Below are 25,261 nucleotides of genomic sequence, written 5' to 3' on the forward strand. Positions count from 1 at the left end.
GGACAAATAATAACAGAAAGCAGCTCTACATATGCATAAATGAAATTTAGCTGTCTCATTAAGACTTTGCTATCTGATATTCAGAACAGTGTAATTCATTGCTTGCTACAGGCTCTTACTTGCTCAGTGGTTGGGGTTTATGCCTTTAAAATTGGGCAGAAATTTATTCATAAGAATAGTTTAGTGTCACCACAGAGTCTTTTTCATGAAATATGAAATATTAATTACTTCATAATTCATTCAAGATAATCAATTTTACACCCAATAAAAGTATTTCAGGAAAATGGAAAACTAAATTAATTCTAATGTTGCTCTAATATTAGAGAGTTCTAGTGTGTTGCTTTTTGGTGACTTCTGTGACAGTTTCTTAAAGGAAAATGAAAAGAAGATGTACTGAATTTGTTTTGCAGGATGATGTACCAGAGGTGCAAGAATTCTTCTTGGTTAATTTAACTTCAGTGGAACTCATCATGAACCATTCAACTTCATCCCCACCTCGACTGGGTAAAACAACTTATACAGAATTATCTTTGGCTTTCCTTTTATATGAATTGCATGCAGATTATATTACTCTGGCATATTATCGTTATTCCACTTGCTAACTATGCCAATATGAGACACGGTATTCTGAAACAAACATTGTAGAATATCAAACATATTCATTATTACACTTGCTTCTTACTTTTTTAGGCTCTGTAAAAATGATAAGGCAATTTTCATAGAGGAGTCAGTAATTAACAGTTGGAGAACACAATTATCTGAAAAGTTTTATTGGCAGTGTCTTAATCTGATTTTCATTTACAAAGTACGTAATGGAAACAAAAATGTCAAAAAAATTATTTTATGTGATTACTTCATTCACTCTTTTAAAAGTCTCTTTTTATTACTCTTTATCAGATTTACTTTCAGGGGTCATGTCCTATGGTTTTCCCACTCTTCCAGTGAACTTCATTTATCATTTGCTTAGTTAGCTCCTCATTCTTCTGAATTCAGTAGCATGGCTGCCATTGGCTTTAAGGGCAGTTGGATTATCCTGTGGTACTAAAGACTAGTTATACTGGTTATTTCTAACATCTTCTTTGACTCTTTTCCCTTTTCTTTGCATGCCTATAGAAGTGACTGAGTTAATTCGTTACAGATTGAAAGGTAACTTGCAAGACTCATTGCTGATTTGTAGAGCCTGACCTGTGATTAGTCGAGTCTATCTGCATTGGGTTAAATGTGCTTAGGACGAACAGATAATAATTTTAACCCATGAGGCAAAAATTTGTCCTCATTGTAAAATCTCACTACGAATTCTGTTATCAGACTATTTTCTAATCTTGTTTTCCCTGTTGGTATATTTTGATTTGTTATGGTGGACAGTTTAACTCCTTGTCGGTGCAATGCATTTGTTTAGGATTTCTAGCCATCCCATACCCTCTACAAGATATTTGAAGTATTTCTAGGAGGTGTCTAGTATCAAAAGAGATGGGTGTTCTGCACATGTTACAGGCATGTGCAATCAATCCTACACATCTGGAATATACTGTATGTGCTGTTCCTGTCATGGCCATGTGCATGGAATATGTGGAGTGAGTGGTATGTCTGTGATGCAGAGTTGAACACACTGAACTTAAATGACCTTTATTTCTGATCTGAGGCTTCGCCGATAAGGAGCAGAAACAGCAAGCACAAAGACTGTTCTGTTGTTTTCTCCATGCTCCTCTTGCTCCCGTCTTCTAGAGGAGGCGGAAGAAAGAGCCTGACTCAAATACAAAAGTGCAAGGAATTAAAAAAATGGAAAATTGTCAACACCTGAGAATGATGAAAGAAAAAGGAATAAACGTAATGGATACAAGAAAGAGCTGAGCTGGGGGAGGGAGGCAGGGGTGCATCAGAGGAGGGGAAAGATACCAGACGTGAAATGAGAGGTCTGATGTTGAAAGCAAAGTATTACAGATCCTGGGTGAACTGATGTGCCTATGACACGACAAGGGAAAACGTGGGTTAGGGGTGAAACTGAAAGGTCTGTAATAGCTAGCACTCCCTCTGGATTTCTAAACCTCAATAACATTTGTGCTGTTTGTGTAGAGGTTTTGTAGCTACTGCTGATCTTCATCTCTACATCATAGTGATGGGTTTGGATTCATGGCAATGACCTTTTACTTTTATTAAGTTTTATCTGAATTGATAGAAATCTTTCCTGTGGATCTAAATATTTACTGCGGATTCAGTGGAGTCAATTTGGTTGTAGAAATTGTCATTCTTTTCTTAATTTCTTTTTAAGTCTTACTAAAAGTAAGTTGAAGTAAATTAAGGTAGTCATGCGGTGCTGTTGTCTGAACAAATTAAGGCACTATTTTCTCAGAAGAATCAGGTTCTGACTGTCAAGTTCTGGTCCCAGTAATTAATGGACGTTTCTGGCATTAATCTATTATTCAGTATTTTCACAGTGCAATACATACAATAATCTGTCAGACTTATTGTGAAGATAAATATGTCTTTATGGAGCAATAGAATGTTACAGAACATAGCCTACAAAGAAATTAATAAGGTTTATGGTCAGGCACTGAAACATGAATAGGAGTTGAAATACTGAAACATTTATTATTCTTTCTTACTCATTTTCCCTCCCATATTCAGAATGGTACAGTCTGCAAAATGTTGAATGTCATCATAATAAACATACACAATGAAGATAAATTAAGATTCCATGACAGATCTTGCCTTTGGTATTTCCTCATTTTTCTGTGCTGTGTTTTGCTTTCTAGATTTTCTTTAGTCTTTTTTGTATGCATTATTAAATGTAACAGCGGTAATTCAAGGCACTGTGTTGTAGTTCTAATAGTAAGGTAGTAAGGACAGATCTTCTTTGAGCCTTTCCAATTATCTTGCCCACTACCATTTTCTCCTCCACATTTTGGAAACAGAAAATTATGTATTTCTTCTACAAAATTAGTAGAGATTTAAGAAATGCTTCTATTATGGTTGAAAATCATGAAAATTTACTTTATTGTTCTTTCATTTCCATTTTAGATGTGGAAGGTTTAGCTTCTCAAATTATTATTGATGCTAATGATGGAGTAAGCGGAGTAATTGAATGGGAAAGTACCAAGTAAGTCTTGTCTCCTTGAAGAACTCACTGTGTCAGTTAGTGATTGGGGTTGCCCAATTATTTTCATTTTCAGTTAACAGTAAAACTCCTATTAAAATTAGGGCCACATCTTTGAGATGGCAAAGCATCATTCGATTCAGTAGAACTGGAAAGTGTGAGATAATTCCCACACTGAAAACCAACATTTACAGTATGTCTACTCAGAAATCTTTTGCTACCATGTACTTACTGCCACTGCTGTCCTTTTGTATTGTGAACTTGCATCACTCCCCCAGCCTCCATCCAGTGTTCCAGCCCCTGCATCCACGTAAGCATACACACTGGCATCTCCCAGATCTTTTTCTCTGACTAATTTCCAGGAGCTAGGAAGAAGGCATCCATGAACATAGACAGGCTTAATCTGCCACTAATAAGCAGGAAAAAAGCACAACCTCCTATAGCTTAATTCAATTTTGATAAGAAACAAAGGTAAGAAGGTTGTATTAGACAGTTGTAATGATGCTGATACTGTAATGATGCCTTTTTCCTATAAAGCAGAGGGAATGATTTGAAGTGAAAATGTAACAACTATCTACCATCTTATTCAAAAGAACATGCTCAGTGAGCACGGAGAATTTTTCTTGCTTTTTGTTTCAGTTTTGAAGTTAATGAATCTCATGGGAATCTAACAATAATGGCATACCGAAACAGAGGATCATATGGCAACGTGTCTGTATTTTTTTATGCCCAAAATTTGGAGGCACAGCTGGGTTTGGATTTTAATGTGACCTCAAGGGTAAGAAGCTTCCTTCAGCTTCCTCAAAAGAATGTCTTGTGTATTGTGCAGAATGATCTGTAGTGCAGCTAGATTTTTCAGCTTTTTTCAATGGCTTTGGTCATCTGAATAGAATGAGATAAAATTAGTCATCTTATTTTACTGTTTGTTTCTTTTTAAATACTGAAGTATTTTTAAATATGACACATTGTAAACTTTCAAACATCTATCTCAAATACAATTTTGCTTAGACAAGAGCATGTAAGATTTCATATAAGGTTTCATTTTTTTTACAACAGAACTTTTAAAGTAAATCGCTCTTGCTTATCTTCATTCTGCAATGTGCTGAACTTGTTTACTTCTGTTTCAATCAATTTATAAGGGACATAGAGATTATAGCTCTTCTTCCCTCCTCTTCCTTCCTATTTAAGACAATTCTATTTACCTTAGTTGAAAAATTCTGTGTGTATTAACAGCTGTTAAGTATTCAATGCTTTCTGTGTTTCAATGCTAGACTCTTTTTTTCGCTGATGGAGAAAGGAATAAATCAGTTGTTGTTACGATTTTTGATGATGATATTCCTGAAGGTGACGAGAAGTTCCAGTTAATTTTAACAAATCCCTCTCTGGGGCTGGAATTTGGGGAGAACACAACAGGTAAAACTTAGTTTTGATGTTCTCATTCTTTGGTATTATATGGCAGTCATTTTAATTTCATTCTTCTGAATAATTGTATTTCAGAAAACACCATTGCCCTGCTATGGTACATATTTATACTCCTTTGGAAAGTTCTTAAACATCCCTATGAAATCTATGCAATTAACAAGATAATAATGTAAAATAAGGAATCAAAGTGCGAAAGTGAGCTTTTTAATAAGAGAGTCTAGATTCTTCCTGTCTAGAAATCTTCCTAGAAAAAGTAAAATATTTACATATTCTCAAGTAATATCACAGACATAAAAGCATTATATATACACTAAAGGAAGAGTGGATTTGTGTTTATATGAATTTTATTTGTATATATGTACAATTATATTTTACTCTGTTAATTAAAGAATATTTCCATTATTTATTTCTCAAAAGCCACAATTACTATACTTGCCAATGATGATGGCCATGGAGTTTTGTCATTCAATAACAGCGATCACTTCTTCCTAAGGGAGCAAACAGCTCTCCATTTGATGGAAAGTGTTGCAGTATTAAATATTATTAGAGAACCTCCTCAGGGGATATTTGGCAGCGTGACTGTTCAATACCTTGTAAGTGAAATTAATTCTTCAGAGGCATCAGTGGATTTGACCCCTTCTCAAGGATATATTGTGCTGGAAGAGGGAGTCAGATTCAAGGTAATATGATAGTTATTACCAAAGAAGTGAAGAGAGCTTTTTTGAAATTGTTGGAAAGATTTTAGAAATGTCTCTGTTTTTTCTTGTATTTATTTTTTTCTTATGTTTTCCTTCATTCTCAGAGCAAATTGAGTCATGGGAGTGGGAGTGCATAAAAATTAAATGTGCTCTTCTGTAGATGTTTCTCTTATTGTAATAGTTGAGGTAAATTGAAAACAATATAATGGGTATATAATGTTTATGTATGCATAGGAACATTTCTTTGTATGTATTCAGCATGTAGCTGAAACACAAACTTTGAAGTGAAGTGATAATTTACAAGTGTAAATAGTTAAGGTCAAAGTAAAAATCCCATTCTGTAATGTGATACTTCAGCTGGTCTGAACTGAAGAGTATGCTGCAACAAATGCAAAAAGTGAACAGCTCTCAGTCTCTTAAGAATAGAAAATGACTAATTCTTCTGGGAGTATTAAGCACACTGCCTCTGTACTGTCCCCACAAAAATGTCAGCTAGAAAATGAGCTAGCTTAAGTTTGTGAAATCCTGACCCTTCTGAAGGTTAATGGCAGTTTGGTTTTTTTACTTTATTTTATTTTGTCAGTAAAGCTAGGGTCAGTAACATGTTAGTATATTATGACTCGTGGGTAGAATCTGAAACAAACCTTTCTGGAAACACTGGTTTTCAATTTCTGAACCTTAAATGCATTTGGAACCACAGTGCTGGACAGTGTAGCAGATCTGTGGGAAGTCAAAGACTTCCTAAAACGGTTTCTAAATATGGTTTATTGCAGAAGTAAACAGGATCTAAAAGGTTGTAAGCTCCAGTTTAGTTCCAGATCCGTCATTACTAACTTTTTTTTTTCTATAGCAAAGCTATGTGTACCTCTGTAACTTTTGCCTGTTTGGGTAGTGGGAAGAATGACAGTGAGCTCCAAATGATAGTGAAAACATCTACCTCTTTCTAGACAATCCTCTGCTAATTGGAGACCACCTCGAGAGGATCCTATTCTCATCCACAGTGGTGCAGTAGAGGGAAAGAAGCATCAAGAAGAGAGAGAGTATTTCGGATATCCCTCTATTCTTGCCTTTTTTCCTTCTTTCTTCCCAGCGCCAGTAATGGAATTACCCTGTTGCCCTGGAGCTATTTTAGTTGCCAACTAAAGTAAATTAAAACCAACTTGACTGAGCTGCATTAGGGGATCAGGTAGCTGTACGGGAACTATGAATTACCAAGGAATGTGAATAAGTAGAGAACGGAAGTATGAAAAAAGGATGAAAAACTATTACATTTCAGAGGGTCTTATCATGAGAGGAGGAAAAAGGAGAAGGGGGGGGGAAGTGGATATGCTCGTCTTAGTGTTGCACCAATGGAGGTCACCAGATGGATGACTTTAGAACCTCCACCTGAACTATCTTTGCCTCTCGTCTGTCCTCTCCAGTTTCAAGAGCTACTGTTCTCCTGCTGTGCTATCCAAAGGCATACAGTGAAAGCATAGAAACAGTAGCATGGTCTGATAGGGTTGTGTCATCATTAGCTGTTAAGTCTCAACAACTTTCTATGCTTGTTTTCTTGTCAGGCACTGCATATTTCTGCAATACTGGATGAAGAACCAGAAATGGATGAGCACTTTGTTGTCACCCTGTTCAATCCAACTGGAGGAGCCAGACTAGGCACAAGGGTGCAAACTATGATTACAGTATTACAGAACCAGGCTCCACTAGGCCTTTTCAGCATCTATCCAGTTACAAATAGGTACTAAACACTGATTCACTTAAAAGGAGATTTTTCATATTCAGTAGACATGGTATCTGTCTACAGTTTTGTTTTTGATGAATCAATCCCTTTAAAGAAATTCAGCACTCCAATTGTACAACATTTGTAATTTTGAAAAGTACACTATCTGTCAAATACTATTACTGCTATACGAAAGAACAGAAAAATACTTAAAATGGACTATTCATCATTAGAAATGTCAATTTCTCTATGGACTTTTTCATAAAACAGTACTTCATTATTCCCTAAACGTTCCACTAATAGTAATCCATGTAAAGAGCTCCAAACCTCAGATCAGTGCCTGGGGAGTCATATATTTTAGAATTTATTTTTGTTTTTAAGCTTGCGTAAAGCACACTTTCACTCAGGGCTGTTTTTCATAAGCAAATGAACCATATGGAATGATATTTTCAAAAATCATTCAGCTTAAACTGTACAGCTGGTGTGTTAAATTTCAGGCTGGTTTAAGATTTTGTTGAATTTCCTACGATTTTGCCAACATCTTGTGGTAAGAAACATTGGACAACCTTAATGTAGTTATCAGTCCGTCAGATAGCAAAAGCAGTTATTAATATTTTCTTTTTATTTCTGTTGTATATTCTGCACTGGAATTGTACTGTAAAAATCTTATTCATATACTATAAAAATAATAAATTTTTTCTTTATTTTCACAATTCTCACATTTAGGACAGATTTCCTCATAATTGAAGAAGCCAACACTACAGTTTATTTGAAAGTTTCACGGAGTAATGGGCTCAATGTGTCTGTGAGTGTTGAGTGGGAGACATTGTCGGATACTGCATTTGGCATCAGTACGTTCACTTTATCGAGAGTGTCCACTGCTTTTGTCAGAGTGGAGATAGCAAGAGACTAGCCAAACGTACAGGAGATGTAACTTCGGAATGTAAATTCACGTATTCAGACACATTAATTAATCACATGAATTAATATTTTTCTAAACATGTCAAAATTCATTAGACAAAAGAGCTTAGCTGCTTAAAGAGTCACCTTGTCATCAGCCACTTCTGCCAGAGTTTCAATAATCTTTTGCTCTCCTTGCTGCTTATATGAATATTATTGTCACTAGACTTTCGTTTAATAAAATCTGTTCTTTACTACTTGTTACTTTGGATTTTCTAACACAGTATAAGAGACACGCTTTACATAAACCTGACACAGCCTTAGTCTGAAAAAATGCCACCAGACGTTTTCTGTCTATATCTCCCAGTGTGCCTACTGAGATGCATTTGTGGGAGTCTCGGACTGTAATTTCATGAACACTTTAATCTGGTCCAAGTTAGCACTGCCATTGAAGGAAGCCATCCTTCCACCTCTGACCGCTTGTTCCCATTTCCATGCTAAGGTTTTTTGTTCCAGTACTGATATGTGTATAGCTGCTCACTAGTCCAGACCGAAACTAACAAGGCAAAAAAGGAAATGCCTGATTTTGAACGTGGATGAATACCCTGTCTGGCTCAGCAGCTCATCTAACCTATGTGTGGGATTGGGAGTTTAGCTCTTGGATTTTAGTTCTGACAGCACAGTGCTTTTTTCTGTAAGCCAGTCAAACGGCTTAGGCAGTTTAAGAATCTTGGTGCCATGACTGCTTGTTGTGATGAGGGGGAGAAGGAGGACAAACATAGACATTTTGTAGTTTCTTTGTCACTTTTTTCACTACTTACTATCTAGCTGATTTTCTCACTAGCTAAATTCCAAACTGAATCATTCTCAATCAGACTCAAATTGCCTATGCATCTTCCATATGCAATTGTAATATATGAAGAATACATTTGTTGCTTAATTCTCATTACATCCTCAGTACTGTAACAGTTCCATGCATTTACATACACTTATACAAACTATTTAGAGACAGCTTCAACATTTCTGATACTAGGTCTGGTTTTGGCAAGTAAATCATGAATACGGCATTGAAAAAGACCTCAAGAGTAAACAGTATTTTCTTTTACTATGTTGCAGGGGGTAGTATCAGTGTCCTGTCTGTCTTGCAAAGTTTTGTGGAAGAGTCAGCGTCTAGCTGGTGTTTCTTTACATCAGGAGAAATCCTGTATGGTGTTCTGTTGCGTACACCTCCAGCTATGTTTTCTACTGTCTACCAGTGGAAAGGAGTTTTTGTTCCTGTCGAGGTAAATGTTTGCTTGCAAACACCAAGCATGCTACTTAATAAAGAATTTAAGTCTCAATGTTCCTTTTTTATTCCTCTCTCAGAATTTCAGTATGTGGAATCCTAAGAGCTGTGTGTCTTTCCAAATCCGTGCCTCTCCCTACCTTGTGATTACTCATGGAGGAGCCAGGCAGGGAGCTTCCAACAACAGTGTGTATGCATTCATGCCTGGACGCAGGCTGTTGAAGGTAAACCTGCTTTACTTACAAAATCATAAACTAATGGGGTTGGAAAGGACCTCAGGAGGCCCTCCAGTCCACCCATGTTTTAGAAAAAAGCACTCTGTGCTCAGCTAATTTGGGGCCCTAACACTCTGCGTGACTTCAATGATGTAAATTTTTACAGCTGGTTGTCTATTGTGTTTTTATATTTATATTTTGGGGGTGGGGGAAAATGACCTGGGAAGTGAGGAAAGAAATTGTGGAGCAGTCAAGTCATAGAACATTTTCTGAAAAATGTATGATAAGTTTTATCCATTTGGTAAACTAACCCCATATATATAGACATATTTTTAAAATTGTAAAATTACATACATGTAATTTTATGTATTTTATATATAGTTTTATAAGTAATTTAGCAATTTTTAAAAATATGTGTATAGATGTATAAACTTGTCACTTGAAGTGACTTCCAAGCACCATTTTTGTCATATTTCCCTCACAGATACAGACTCTTTCTATTCTGGATACCACACATGTGAAACATTTTGCTGTGGATGAAGAAGACTATTTGATTTTTGTGAGTCACACAACCAGTTCCAGTTCCATCCAGGTTAGAATACACTTGTCTTCCCTGGCTTTGATGTGGGTAGTTTGGTTAGTTCTGAGTTTGAAATACGAAGGGATAATAAAGTACATAAGTATATATAAGTATATATTTCTGAAAAATTACTTATGTTTCTATTATGGATTTATAAGACTTAAAATTCTAGACTTGTTTAAATGTAGCAATACTCTACATTAACATATAGTTTTCATTTGGTTTGATTTTATTGCTAGTGTTATTTCTGTTTTGAAATCTAGCGTGTTAAACACCCATAAGAACAGAAATAGCTTCTGACCATAAACCTGTTCATCTGAAGAATAGGCACAGCTGCTTGCAGTAAGGTAGTTACTTACCTTAATGTAGGGTCCACCTTAGAAATGAGGAATTCAGTTCACTATAAGTCTTCCCAGTTTTTTATCATGACACTTAATTTCTCTTCTCTTGGTGCTAATTATGAATATATAATGAAAAAAATATTTCGTATTTCCACAGGTTTTCCAGTGGAATAAAGATATATTTGTGCTGCATCATCAACTTCCACTTTACAGAGCTCTGAACATAGCCTTGTTTCCTAGAGGAGGTGCTATGTACCTATTAGTTTCTTTGTCAAATACCAGCCAGAACATGCTCTTGTACCAGTGGTTGGATAACGAGTTTAGGAATCTTCATCAATTACCAGCAAAAGAAATAAAACATATGGAGGCCTGGATTTCTGGATCTGATATCTATTTAATTATTGCAAAAGGTATTTAGCAGAAGACAAACACTGAGTTTGCTAAGTATGTGCTGGCTTGTTTGCTAGCAAGGCATTTGGGGTAAACGAGTTTAGACAGGGATTAAAGTATTTCTGGGAAGTGACAATTCACCGATAAGCATTTTATCAAAGTAATCTCTGTTTTGTCCCTCAGAAAATATAAGCATTGCGTTTGTTCTCAAATACTTATGAAACTAATGAAATATTTTCCCAAGAACAATAGGGAATAATAACTCTATTCATCTAGCTGCTGATTGCACCCTTTCTAAGCTTTTCTGAGCTTTGTGATATGCAAAGATCATTGGTCAGCAAAGTACCTGTGTTTTTTATTACACATATGACATTTTAGGCATTGCTTTATGACTGCATCCCTATGCCTATTGAAAAGTTTATGTTGCGGTCCATAGGTTTCTTTGCAATTGACTGTCGTCTGCTGGCAATCTTAGCATTCTTATATGTGAATCTGTGCAGAAAAGCCCTTAACTGATGCCAGTGAATGAATCATCCCATGGAGATCAGTCATACTATGGAGTTATGCACCGAGTAAAAAAGAAAATATGATAATTGGTCTCACTTCATGATTAAAGCTGCCAAACTCTGCCTTTTGAATGGCCACCAGTGTGCGATTGAACTAACAGGCAACAAAATAATGTAAGTTTTGTCATTTTGCTCTGTTGTAGAAACTGGAAATTCTTCTGAAATTTTCATCTGGGAGACAGGGCAGTCTACCTTTAGACACTTTCAGTCTCTTCCAGTCTGCGCTGTAAGAAACATCCATGTTTTCATGCCTCCTTCAGGTTTAGGTAAGACTTAAATGACAATATTTGTTCAAACCCTAGTTTATAATGCTGGAATTGCAGAAATATATGTGCTCGTTTTTTCATATTATTGATCAGACTTTAAAAGTTACTATAATCATTGTGCTACCAAGGGCATTTCTGGCACTACAAGGAGAACTTTTAAATATATCACTGAATATTCCTTTTTTCTCCTCCTTGCTCAATGTAGTTCACATCCTCATATCTGGTAAGGACACAACACTGCTGTATTCCTGGAACTCGGAAAGGAACCAGTTCTCTGTAATGCTGGAAGCACCATATGCGGATCATATCATTTCAACTATTGCAAGGTCTCTCAACTCCAGCAAGAGCTTGATTGCTCTGTCCGTAGAGTCCAACTCGCAGATATATGAGCTGACCACTATCTCCAACCAGTCAGATTTTATACCTAGGTTGGTTTTTTTCTTTCATACAACTTTCTCCTAGCTCTTGCATTTTTTTTCTGTGATACTGTTTTTGTTACAGGGGAGAGCATTATATAATTCTGTGTGTGGTGTGCTTGTTAACACTAAAGAGAATTTTTCACAGGTAGGTTTAAGACAACCTGAAGTCAAACAGCCTCACAACTGGCTTTAAAACATGGCAAGAAAGGACTTGCAGTTACGACTTGATTTTTAAAAAGGTTTTGTTTAGGATAAATTAAATTACTTTCATAATTAATTTCAGTTACTCTATGATCTATTGTAGTTCAAAAAAAAAACCAACACAAAACCCACAACCTTTAAACCAATTACTTCCTCAGGAATATAAACAATAATTCCAGCTCCAAAAATGCTCATTAAATTTACAGCAGTGCTTTCAAAGTTCATTAATCAGCTGTCCTCAGTTTATAATTATTTGATGTGTGTGTTTTTATGCTAGTTCAGGTGAATTGGTATTTGAGCCTGGGGACATGGAAGCTGTGATAGCAGTCAATATCCTGGATGACATCATCCCAGAGGAGGAAGAATGCTTCAAAGTGTGGTTGAAAAACCCTAAGGGAGGTGCAGAGATTGGTGTTCATGGTTTTGTTAACATAATTATTCCTTCCAATGACAATGCTTATGGAGTCATTGCATTTGCTCAGGTAAAACTTCTAAGGTAAATCATTAAAATATGTATATATAATTTCTGAAAAATGGAACACAAACATACTAAAACTGTAAACTGGAGCATGTGACAGGATTGTTTTTCTAAAGTCTTGTAGCAACCTGAGTTAGAAGCTTTTAACATCCATTTAGCATTGCTGTGTGATTTTATAGAAGCCAAGGTGATAGAAAATCCGTTCCACAGTCTGTCCCTATTGTGAGATTTTTATAATCCCCTTACATTTAGATTAACACATTAGTTTATCAGCTTGGTTTTGCAACAACCTAAAAATTCAGTTTTCAGATGGCTTATATGATAGCATCATAGAGTCATTACTGGTTGGTTAATCAAGGGAATTAAGTAAACAAATCTGAAGATCCTTTTCCCCTGGAAAAGGTACTAATTGAGTTATGTCACAAGATGAGCCAGTCTGCCAGAACAAAATCATTTTTTTGGAAAAAATGTCAGAGGTAATGAAGGTACTATTTGGAGTGGTTAATTCTTAAACACTGTAGAAGTTATCTAGACAGGTATATAGTAAATGCATACTGAAGATGTAAAACACAGAAGAGTTGTTACTGAAATGAAACATTGCAGCTGGACTTGTGCGAGGAGGGTGAATAACAGTAAAGTAACAGCAGTAAAAATATCTCTCTCTTAAAGGTCCACTTGTTTGGTATCTGCTTCATATGATTTGGACATAAAATACTGTACTAAAAAAAAAACCAACAAAAAACCCAAACAAGAAATGTTGGGGGTTTTGCCTTAGGATAAAGAGGCCTGACATTTTAAATTCTTATGTCCGTGAAACCTGGGAGTATTGAGTACCTCTGAAAATTAGGACATATAAATTTAATCAATGAACATGTATTTAGCTACTTAATAGTAGAGTAACTTATTGATGCCCAATGTCACTGGCCCCCGTTGAATACCCAGATCCCTAAAGAAACTTTTCTTTATAAGAAAATAATGTTATGGTTCTTCTACTTCATGTTTTCCAGAGTTCTTTATTTAAGCAAGTTGAAGAAATGGAACAGGACAGCTTAATCACCTTGAATATTGAACGTTTAATAGGAACATATGGACGAGTTACAGTAGAATGGATCGCTAATGGGAGCATAAGTGATGTATTTCCAGCTTCAGGAATGGTATGTAATAACATCACTGATATTAGGGAAGCACTGACTATATTGTCTCAGACAATAGGTGCAGATGTACTGAGGGAGAAGGATAGTACATGTTAGATTGCCCCACTCTTCTGTTAATTCCTGCTTCGTGGTCCTTTCCTGTGATTCTGGCAGTTTGCACTTCTGGCTGGCACATAATATCGCAGCATCACTCTCACTTTTCTAGAACCAGATATTGCAGTGCTGTCCAGGCACTAGAAATGTGTATCTGTAGTATCCTGTTCCCATCTTCCTTTCTTCCTGCTGTGAGATCCAGCTACTGTGTCAAATCATTTGCATAGGTGGGAATCTGGGAGAGTTTGCTCTTTGTCCTGACCTTGTCAATACAACTGAGAGCTTCAGTGGCCCAGGAGAATATCACAAGTCTCAGTTTTCTCTGTTTCCGAGACTGTTTAGATTTCCAGCCATGTTAAAATCCAGTGTTTCCTGCTAGCCAAAGCTCTTGGTATGCCTTAGGACCGACAGATGCCAGGTTCTTTGAGTCAAGGGCCTCCACCTGGTAGCTGTCTGTAGAAGACACAAAGCCCTGTGGGCTTTGAGGCTGTAGAGCTGTAGCACAAGCCACAGCTGAGGGAAGAAAGGGCCAAAAGACTGTAGAAGAAAACTTTACACCTGGAAATAATGGGTCTGAAGTAAGATAAAAAATTTAGAGAAAAATCAACAGAGGGGAAATGAAGGATGCCAAAACAATCAAACTGAAATTATTAAAGTACTCCTTGAGCATTCCAGATGGATGCTACATGATTTCCCTGCATAGGTTTGCAGGTGGGAAGAGATAGGAGGGTAAAGTAAAGGTATAATGTTGTTCACTGGAAATTTCTGTTTGTCCTTCAGCATAGGTGTAACCTAAGTGTTTATAGACACGTCTTCCTCGTTGGGGGAGACCTAATCAAGTGGCTGGCCCTTTGAATTTAAAAATAAGAAGAATATAGATAGACAAAGCATTTCTCAATCATTTACGCTGAAAAAACGCCAACAAAACTGTTGACGAGACATTTCTTCAATTAGCTGTGATTTTGATACATATTATATGTCAAAAGAATGATGAACATATTTATATGTGGTGGGTTGACCTTGGCTGGCTGCTAAATCTGCACCCAGTTGCTCTCTTACTCCCCGTCCTCAGCAGGACAGGGGAGAAAATAAGGTGGAAAAGCTTGAGATAAAGGCAGTTTAATAAGAAAAGCAAAAGCCATGCATGGAAGCAAAGCGAAAAGTGGAATTTATTCAGTACTTGCCGTCAGCAGACAGATGTCCAGCCATTTCCTGGGAAGCAGATTCTCATGTACATGTAGCAGTTACTTTGGAAGACAAATGCCATAACTGCAACTGGTCATCTATGTGTGTGTCCTCCCTGCCTCCTTACCCTCCGCTTTTATTGTTGAGCATGGTATTATGTGGTATGGAATATCCCTTTGGTGAGTTGGGTCAGCTATCCCAGCTGTGTCCCCTCCCAACCTCTTGCCCAACCCCAACCTATGATGCTGTGAGAGCACTGCTCAGCAATAGCCAAAATGTTGATGTGTTATCAACACCATTTCAGCCACAAATGCAAAGCACAGCACTATGCGGGCTGCTATGGGGAATGTTAACTCCAGCCCAGCCAGACCCAGTACATTGCAGAAGAAAGGATGCGGAGTTGTCAGCAGTTTAGCGATTCTTCCTCTTTTTTTTTAATCTTTGAGAGGGTCTTAAACTTAAGTGTATTATGCAAGTAACCTCAGTGAAGACAGGTAATTTTAAATAATTTGGAAGGTGTATAATGAAAGACAATACGCTGAACATGAGCCAGCTATGTGTGCATACTGGTCTGAGGCAGAGCATGGCCAGCAAGTCAAGGGAGGTGATCCCTCCCCTGTACTCAGCACTGGTGAGACACATCTGGAGTGCTGGGTCTAGATCTGTGCTCCCCAGTACGAGAGACATGGGCATAATGGAGTGAGTCCAGCAAAGAGCCATGAAGATGACGAAGGGATTGGAGCATGTGACACATGGGAGGAGGCTCAGGGAGGATCTTACAACTGTGTATAAATACGTGGAGTCAAGAGTAAAGAAGATGGAGCCAGATACTTCTTGCCCATGTCCTGTGCCTACAACGGGCAGAATACAGGAAATTCCATTTAAACATGAGGAAAAAAACTTTACTGTAAGGGTGGTGAAACCCTGGATCAGGTTACCCAGAGAGACTGTGAAGTCTCTGTCCTTGGAGATGTTAAAAACTTGGCTGGACATGGCCCTGAGCAGCCTGCTGTGGTTGAACCTGTTCTTAGCAGGGGTGGTTGGACTAGGTGATCTCCAGAGGTCCCCTCCAACCTCAACTATTGTATGATTCTGTGATAATGAAGATATATGATCACTTTGAAACAACTGAGCTGTTTTGCCTGAAGTTGGAGTGTAGTTGTCAGAAAGAGGTCTCAGGTTGAATGCCTGTTTATAAAGCAGATAGCTATAGGTAGCTTGATTATACCAAACTCATTTTCATAGAATCATAGAATAATTTTCAACTGGGAATTTGGTCTCTCTGATTATTATGCTTCTGATTAAGAATTTATTTCTTGCTTTGTGACCTGTGCTTCAAATTATTTTACCACATTGCATTTTTTTCGAAGTGTTTCTTTATGTCACCTGTCTGTCTGGATCTCGTATTTTTTTCTGTCCACTTCTTTTATATATATATATGCAGCCTGGGGAACAAACAGGAGGAACTGGAGCTCCGTGCCCAGTCAGAAAGTTATGATATCATAGGAGTAATTGAAACATGGTGGGACAACTCACATGACTGGAGGATCACAGTGGATGGCTATAGGCTGTTTCATAAAGACAGGCAGGGAAGAAGAGGAGGAGGAGTCACGCTCTATGTTAAGGAGAACTTTGAATGTATAGAAGTCAACTACGGTGATTGTGGAAGCCCTATTGAATGCCTCTGCGTCAAGATCAGAGGGGTCGTCTCCAAGGGGGATCTTACAGTAGGCATCTGCTACTGACCTCCAAACCAAGACGAAAAGGCCAACGAAGCAATATTTGGGTCACTTAAGCAAGCTTGGGTCTTCAGAACCTGGTTCTTATGGGTGACTTCAACTACCCAGAGATTTGTTGGAAGAAAAATACAGCAGCTTATGTCATCCATCAGGTTCCTGGAATGTGTAGAGGACTGCTTCCTCATTTAAGTGTTAGATGTGCCAACCAGGAATGAGGCACTGCTGGACTTGCTACTCACAAACCAAGAAAACCTGCTTTGTAATATCTCGGTTATTGCTAGCCTTGGCTGCAGTGATCACAAAATTGTGGAGTTTGGGATCCTGCTGAGCACGCAGGTTAGTACTAAGACAAAGGTTTTAGATTTTAGAAGAGCAGACTTAAGCTCGCTCAGAGCTCAGCTGGGAGGGATTCTGTGGGAAGCTTCCATGCAGGATAAAGGAGCTAGCGAGTGCTGGGAGTTTTTCAGGAACGCTCTCCTGGAAGCACAAAACCAGTTCATGCCCTTTAAAGGTGAGGGAAATAGGCAGAGCAAAAGACCCCCTTGGCTTAACTGCGAGCTTCTGAGTCTGCTCAAAACCAAAAGAGGAGCGTACCAGAGATGGAAAAGCGAACAAATACCCATTGAGAACTACAAAGGCATTGCCAGGGTGTGCAGAGATGCAGTTAGACAAGAAAAAGCTCAGCTCAAATTGAAATTGGCCAGAGGTGTCAAAAACCACAAGAAAGGTTTCTTCAGGTACATAAATAACAAACAGAAACAGAAGGAAAATATTGGCCCGCTGTTAAACAGGAGAGGTGAATTAGTCACCAACAACGCTGAAAAGCAGAGGTTGTCAACACTTTCTTCACCTCTGACTTTACCAGCACTGTTGGGCCCCAGGCCTTGGGAACAAAAATCCAGGTTGATGCAAACACAGACCCACCGTCAGTGAAGGAAGAGTCGGTATGTGAACTGTTACAGGAGCTTGACCCCTACAAATCAATGGGCCCTGGCAATATCCACCCGAGGGTGTTGAGAGAGCTGGCTGATGTCATTGTGAGGCCACTTTCCATAATCTTTGAGAAGTTGTGGAGATCGGGGGACATCCCAGAAGACTGGAAGAAGGCTAATGTCACCCCCATCTACCAGAAGGGCTTATAGGAGGATCCAGGAAATAATAGGCCCATCAGTCTTACTTCAGTCCCTGGGAAAGTTATGGAACAAATCCTCCTGGGGGCTATCACAAGTCAAATGAAGCACGTGATTGGGAAAAGCCAGGACGGGTTCACCGAGGGCAAATCGTGCTTGACAAACCTGATCGCCTTCTACGACAAAGTAACCTGCTCAGTTGATGTGGGGCGAGCGGTGGACATTGTCTACCTGGATTTCTCCAAGGCTTTTGATACGGTTTCCCACAGCTTCCTCCTGGAGAAACTGATGCGTTACAGTCTAGACAAGTGGTCCGTGCGGTGGGTGGGGAACTGGCTGACAGGCCGCACCCAGACAGTGGTGGTAAATAGCTCCTTTTCAAACTGGCAGCCTGTCACAAGTGGGGTCCCCCAGGGATCGATATTGGGCCCAACGCTGTTTAATATCTCCATAAGTGATCTGGATGATGGGATCAAGTGTATCCTGATGAAGTTTGCCGATGATACCAAACTGAGTGGGGAAGTGGACACTTCGGAAGGGAGAGCCACCCTGCAGGAAGACCTGGATAGGCTGGAAGAGTGGTCTGATAGGAACCTTATGAAGTTCAACAAGGACAAGTGTAAGGTCTTGCACCTGGGAGAACATAATCCAGGAGTGCAGCACAGGCTGGGACCCACCCAGCTGGGGAGCAGCTCTGTGGAAAGGGACCTGGGGGTCCTGGTGGACAACAGGCTCAATATGAGCAAACAGTGTGCTGCTGCAGCGAAGAAAGCCAACAGGACGCTGGGTTGCATCAACAAGGGCATCAGCAGCAGAGATAAAGACGTCATTATCCCACTCTACTCGGCGCTTGTCAGGCCACACCTGGAATACTGTGTTCAGTTTTGGCCCTCACTACGCAAAAAAGATGTGGACAGGCAGGAGAGGGTCCAGAGAAGGGCCACAAAGATGATCAAAGGACTGGGAAGCCGGCCATATGAAGAAAGGCTGAGAACTGGGTTTGTTCAGCCTTGAGAAAAGAAGGCTTAGGGGAGGCCTTATCACCATGTTCCAGTATTTAAAGGGTGGCTACAAAGAAGATGGAGACTCCCTTTTTACAAGGAGTCACATGGAAAAGATAAGGGGTAGTGGGGACAAGTTACTCCCAGGCAGATTCCGATTGGACACAAGAGGAAGATTTTTCACAAAGACAACAATCAGCCATTGGAATAGTCTCCCCAGGGAAGTGGTGGATTCCCAACATTGGACACTTTTAGGATTCGGCTGGACAGGGTGCTGGGCCATCTTGTCTAGACTGTGCTTTTGCCAAGAAAGGTTGGACCAGATGGTCCTTGAGGTCCCTTCCAACCTGCTATTCTATGAGTCTATGATTCTATTTTTTATGTGTATATATATGTATATATATATAATTTTTTTTTTTTACTTGATAGAGTTTTACAGAATAAAACACTTGGTATAACAGCATTGAGAAGAAGTTTGACTTTTTTTTCCCTCCCTCTAAAAATTCAGATTACATTTTCAGAAGGTCAGGCCTTGTCCACAATCACCCTGACAATTCTTGCGGACAGTGTTGCAGAGCTTTCAGAGACCGTGGAAATCACACTCACCCATGTTACTACTGTGGGTGTTCAGAATACCACAAAAGGAGCTGTCATCGATCCCAAACGGGCAAGAGCTGTACTTACCATTTTACCCAGTGACTCTCCACACGGTGTGATTGGGTGGCACATGGAGTCTCTCTTTGTTAAAGTCACAGAGCCAGAAGGTAAGTCTGTTTCTTGATTCTTAGGAAAAAATATATGTTTTTTCAAAGTCACCTTTGTTGAAGCTATAACATTGGTGTTATATATATAAAAATATATATATATTTTATTTTTATATATATATCATCATTTTTCCATTAAAAAATTGTAGCAGAAATATCCTTTAAAATATGTAACTGCTATTTCATTACATACATTTTATGCTGTTTTTCACATTGCATATATCAACATTATCCAGTCATTTTTGTTTAGGGGGTAAGTTATTAAAATCTTGGCATCTTGTGTTGCAAATCACTAATACATAAAATACTTCTATTTAGATAAAAAGCTGAACTTGCCCATTTAATGGGTTTAATATATCATTTAAAATAATTTACATAGAAAGACTTTCCTCATGAATTGGGTCAAAAAGGGAAACTTTTTGTTCTGTGGGATAGGGGAAGGAAGGAAGCAGAGCTAGAGTGAACTTCAGGAAAACTGAATCGGGGTTTTCCTGCTTGCCAGCTGCATGTTTGGTTGGGTTATGTCAGTTTTCCTTCCAGGCACCAAGTGAAATTGTAAAGGATCTGCCAGGCAGTTGGCCAGAGGAGGAGTGCCGCGGTGCTCTGGCTCCTGCCCTCCCTGCTGACCCGGGGAGCTAGGCAGCTGATTGCTCTGGCGTTCTCTACAGCCTGGTGGTTTTCCAGCAGCTGCCTGAAGGGCTTTTCATACTTCAAAAGCCTGATGGAAATTTCCTGGCAATTTAATATTTTGTCCACATTGTCAAACAAAATTTATGAAAAATACATTTTCCATCAGAATATTATGGCAGATAAAACCTCCTCAGCAGTTCTGTTTTAAAGTGAGTTAGTGTTGCCCCTTTTTAGCACCTGAAAGTATTGTGAAGGGATTCTGTCGGTTCCCTACATGCACACGCCACGTGCATTATAAACGCTTATACATCGAAGTTAGGATTCAAGGCATGTTCTTAGGTTTCATTTTTTGCAGTTTCTTTTCCAATCTTTAAATGTTGTATTTTTAATGAATTATATACAGGTGCTAACTGTGAAGTAGTATCTAGTTAATACAAGTAACAGAAACTAGGCTGAAGTACAAAGCCTGTTTCTTTTTATTTGTTTCTTTCTCCAGTCATAAACCCAGCACTTCTAGCCAAATGCTGTGTTTGGTGGTTTATTGGAAAAAATTGCAAATCTGCTTTCCGAAAAGGGATCTCAGCCTGACTGATAAAAGTGTATCTCATTTTCTTCAACATTTTTGTTCAGGAAATATAAAATTTACAGCCAGAGTGACTGCCCCTGATGCTGCTATATGTATTAGAATCAATAGTGATCTCCTAGGCATGTAAAGGCCAGGCAAAGTAGTGAGATGGGAGTTTTGAAGGAAAACTCAATAAAAATGGCAATGTTGAAGTAACAGTTTGTGTAGCAAACATTTAAAACTGTAAATATTCCATATTTTATTCTTCCTCTAGATCCAGTTTTAAAATGCTTTCCAGATGTACATACTGTGTGTTGTGTGTTCACACCACTTGTATGTGCTCATTTGCCCGAGTCATTGAATTATCCAAGTATTGTTTTGCTAAGCAGAATTGAAGTAGGCTTGAGCAAGCAGCTCCAGTGCAATTAAGTAAGCTGAAAATCAAGCAGGGCAAGGGTTAAAACAACTGTATCTTGATTTTTTTCCCCTCCTTGTTACAGGGCGAGTAAATTCAACTACTCTTAGTTTACAAATTCTTCGAGAACAAGGGTTTGTTGGAGAGATTGCGATTCAGCTGAGCACCGCACCTAACTTTGAACTCCCCCTCTCCAACCAAGCAACAGAGAATGAGGATTATATACTGGAAAAGACAACAATCATTATGGCAGAGAATGCAACAACAACTTCTGTCGTAGTCACTATTTTGCCTGTGAGTAGTCTAACAACAATTTCAGCTAATAATGTCCTTTAAGGAAAGGGAAAATTGTACTGTTTCTACATTAGAAGTAGGATTTAGCATTCTGCAAATGGCTAAGGTGGGATTTTTGCCTTGTCAGATGTTTGTATATTAGTAAGAATTGCAGCCATCTCTTTCAAAAGAATTCAAGTATTCATCACTGAGAATGAACCAAATTCTTTGTTTTGTTGTAGTCCCAAAATTAACATATAATAATGACAATGGAAAAAATTATAAATGTCTTAAGTGCTTGCTGTTTTTCCAACTTGTTGCAGGTTTTTACAGAGGATTTGTTTTACTTAACATGTCTCTTAACAGATTTGTTCTGTAGTTCAGGAAATGTTAATTTTTCACCAAAAATATGTATATTCTTTAAATATATTCAGGATGGAGGTATTACTTTTCTTATTCTGGCTTGTTTTTTCAAATCTAGCTACCTTTCTTATAGATACAAGTAGTCAGCTTCCTGCATGTATTACAACTTACAGTGATTTATTAAAAAGGTGACATTTGAAAATATTTTTGCAGGACAATGTTCCAGAATTACAGGAAGGATTTATAATCAATATTACTGGTGTGCAACTGGTCGATTCTACCACTGGAGGTCAGCCAAGCGTGAAGAGGCTTGGGTTAGAAATAGCGGAGATAACAATTGAAGAAAATGACGATGCCAGAGGCATATTTAGTTTCAATGTTACAAAGGTAAGTAAGTCTGAATGAAAAATATTTAAAGTAGCATTCCATCAGGAGAGTCTGTGTTTTCAGACCAGTTTTGATGGTGTTCTAATAGGCTTTATGACACTAAATTGTTCTGGATAAAAAGGCCAGATACCAGACAAACAATTCCTTCTTAAAAGGTTCTTCAAAATTAATATGTTAAATTTATTAGGGAGCTGGAAGTGCTAAAACTGGTGTCATATAATATTCTGAAAAGGACCTCAGGAGGTCATCTAATCCAGACTTTTGCTCAGAGCAAGGTCAATACTAAATTCAGACCAATTTAGAGTGATTATGTATTTCTTAATTTATTTTTACCTGCAAGTCAATATGCAAAAAAAAAAAAAAAAAAAAAAAAAGGTTGCTGTGTCGCTCAGCAGGTTCTTGTTGAATTTATAGGATATAACTGGAGCTGTTGCTGGTTATGAGGTACCGCCACCACAGAATATACTGAAACTTCCAGTTATTCGACAGGCTGGGCGGTTTGGGTCAGCAACTCTGTATTGGGAAGCCATTCATTCAACTGCTAGCTTTGAAGACTTCACACCGTCATTTGGAAACCTTACGTTTGCAGATGGGCAGGTATGTGCTTGCTGAAAGCTTAACTGTCTCCAGGTTTCTAATGTTTTCTTCCAGTAGAATTTGCATCTTTTCATTGAAAACATTTTATTTATGGCCTTATGTATGTGAATGATGCTCCTGACTTCAGTTCTTTAACATGGAAAAGCAGAATGTTCATAAGCATTGACCAAATAGGGTTGTATGCCTTTGGTACCTTCACAAGTGGAGACATAATTTCTAATAACAAAGCCTGTTACACTGAAAATTTGTAACGTAACCTGTCTTCTCTATAAATTCTCAGAATAAGCCTGTATGTTTTCTTAGCTGTGTTCTACATATAGTTTTAAATTTCATGCTGCCCCTGACAATACTTAGTGTACACAAGGGGTTTTGATTTCAAGTGAACAGAACTGGGCTTTGGCAAATAGAAGGATATACTTTGTAAGCAGAATTTTGGCTTAAGTACAATATTGTCTACCTGCACTTTCTACTGAGTACCAAAGCAGAGCAGTCTGCTGGTTTTAACATACAAGATTTACATTGATGGACTTTAAAACCACTCTTGACATTTTGTTACCTTATTATAAATACAGAAGTACCGTGAGAAATAAGCACAACCGAACAGTGTGTGTTTATCTATTATTAGATAAAATTTCCCTATTTTAAATTTCAGATTTTTTCAAACAATTCACAGAATATTATAAATGAAACTTTGTTGCTCTTTTTTTTTAACAATTTCTGCAGGCTACAGGAGAAATAAAAATTACAATCATAGATGACAGTGAAGTTGAATTCCTTGAGATATTCAAGATTGCCCTGGTGAGGGTAACAGGTGGTGCAAGACTTGGGGATGACACCCTGGTAACTGTTGCTATTCCACCAAATGATTCCCCTGTTGGAGTATTTGGGTTTGAAGAAGAGAATGTGAGTTTGATTTGGATTGCACTTTTTTCTGCTAAAGCTGGATAGTGGGTTTGTGTCACTAACACATAGCCAATTTCGGTAAGCCTTAGCTGCAGTGGAAGACATGACTTCATTGAAAGGCGTATTAGTGCTTGTCTTCATCTAGCTGTGTAAGATGGTAATAACAATGAAAGTGCTCCTGCATAGATGTAGATTTCTGCATGACTGAATCAATTTAATTCAGTATGCTAACAATTCAGGACATCCAGGTAGGACTTTTGGTAGTCTGTTGAATATTAAAATGGTTTTGTAATAATCTGAATTACTGAAAGTAAAGTTTGGAAAGAAATTATGAAACGTATCTCATCTTAGTTCTTGTCAGTGAATGACAATTTGCTGGTGCTGTGCCTGCTTGTGACTCATTGTCTGTAATTGTTTTGAATCATAGGGCATACAGAAATAACACAAGTGACTAATCTTTGCTAGCAGAATTCAACACATTCCTTACGTCTATTATCTTCCTGTTGCTTTTCACTCTTGTCGTTATTTTACATTGTCATTGATAATGTTTTTTGTTGTTTATCTCAAGTCAGTATCGATGCCTTTTGCTACAACCTTTCCTACTTCCTCCTTCTCTTTCTTCATCAGGTAGCAGTGAAGGAACCTCAGACACCTAATGACCCTGCTGCAGTTGTATTGCTCACTGTAAGTCGAAGTCAAGGAGGACAAGGAGCAGTTAAAGTGTTATGGATTCTTGAGGAAGCAGCCAGATATGATCTGACCCCTCTGAATGGTACCCTCCACTTCAATGAGGTATTTCTGATATTGCAGTAAATTATTTACTATTAGATTTATAAATACTTTCTTCTTCTTATGTGTGTTTGCATGGTTGTTGTTACGTGTTTATAGAAGTAGGGGGTTACTAAATATTATAACACTGGGAAAAAGCCAGTTTGAACTGGTGGGGTTAGCAGTATGCAGTGTTTTTTCAAACAGAAAAGGAAAGCTGACATGCTCTTTTTAAGGCAGCATAATGTAATCATCAGGAAGGTAGGTTCTTCAAATCTGAATTGTTTCTACACTTAAGAAAGAGAAACAAGAATGTACTGAATGTGAAGAATGATTACAGAAACATATATTCCATTGCTGTATCAGATAACTGAAAGAGAAAATTGATATTTAAAGGGTGAGAAGGATAAACAAATGCTCAAAATTTGCAGATTTAAAAAAATAAATAATAAAACACCCTAGTGACTTTCAAACTGGACAGTGTTATTTGATTTGTGTTTCGTGGCAGGTTAAAACTCTGAAGTAGGAGCCAAAATATTGGATATTGTCAAGCTATTGTTGTTATCTTAATGTTGTTGTTTTAGAGTCTACTCAAAATATTTAATGAAGAAAAGTGTTTTAACGTAAAGCATAACCTATTCTGTCTGTACAAGGCTATTTTACATTAAATAAATAGGCATTGTGGTTGTTTCTTTTACTTTTAATCAGCTGGAAAGTAGCTT

The 25,261-nt window shown here is 38.0% G+C and overlaps 1 protein-coding gene across 1 annotated transcript in view; it reads left to right on the forward strand.

The window, feature by feature from the left end:
* The window catches only part of ADGRV1 (adhesion G protein-coupled receptor V1), a 302,215-nt gene that overhangs the window by 83,846 nt on the left and 193,108 nt on the right, over positions 1-25,261 (forward strand). Inside the window, exons 39-59 of the mRNA XM_076361800.1 lie at positions 411-504; positions 3,019-3,097; positions 3,734-3,872; positions 4,366-4,507; positions 4,934-5,196; positions 6,774-6,949; positions 7,658-7,782; positions 8,948-9,114; positions 9,197-9,340; positions 9,816-9,923; positions 10,410-10,662; positions 11,352-11,474; positions 11,680-11,902; positions 12,372-12,576; positions 13,580-13,726; positions 19,383-19,638; positions 21,334-21,542; positions 22,098-22,271; positions 22,686-22,868; positions 23,592-23,771; positions 24,399-24,563. Of these exons, the coding sequence (XP_076217915.1) occupies positions 411-504; positions 3,019-3,097; positions 3,734-3,872; positions 4,366-4,507; positions 4,934-5,196; positions 6,774-6,949; positions 7,658-7,782; positions 8,948-9,114; positions 9,197-9,340; positions 9,816-9,923; positions 10,410-10,662; positions 11,352-11,474; positions 11,680-11,902; positions 12,372-12,576; positions 13,580-13,726; positions 19,383-19,638; positions 21,334-21,542; positions 22,098-22,271; positions 22,686-22,868; positions 23,592-23,771; positions 24,399-24,563 (3,555 nt within the window). The remainder of the gene's footprint in view (positions 1-410; positions 505-3,018; positions 3,098-3,733; positions 3,873-4,365; positions 4,508-4,933; positions 5,197-6,773; positions 6,950-7,657; positions 7,783-8,947; positions 9,115-9,196; positions 9,341-9,815; positions 9,924-10,409; positions 10,663-11,351; positions 11,475-11,679; positions 11,903-12,371; positions 12,577-13,579; positions 13,727-19,382; positions 19,639-21,333; positions 21,543-22,097; positions 22,272-22,685; positions 22,869-23,591; positions 23,772-24,398; positions 24,564-25,261) is intronic.

This window comes from Aptenodytes patagonicus, chromosome Z (assembly GCF_965638725.1).
Source record: "Aptenodytes patagonicus chromosome Z, bAptPat1.pri.cur, whole genome shotgun sequence".
NCBI lineage: Eukaryota > Metazoa > Chordata > Aves > Sphenisciformes > Spheniscidae > Aptenodytes > Aptenodytes patagonicus.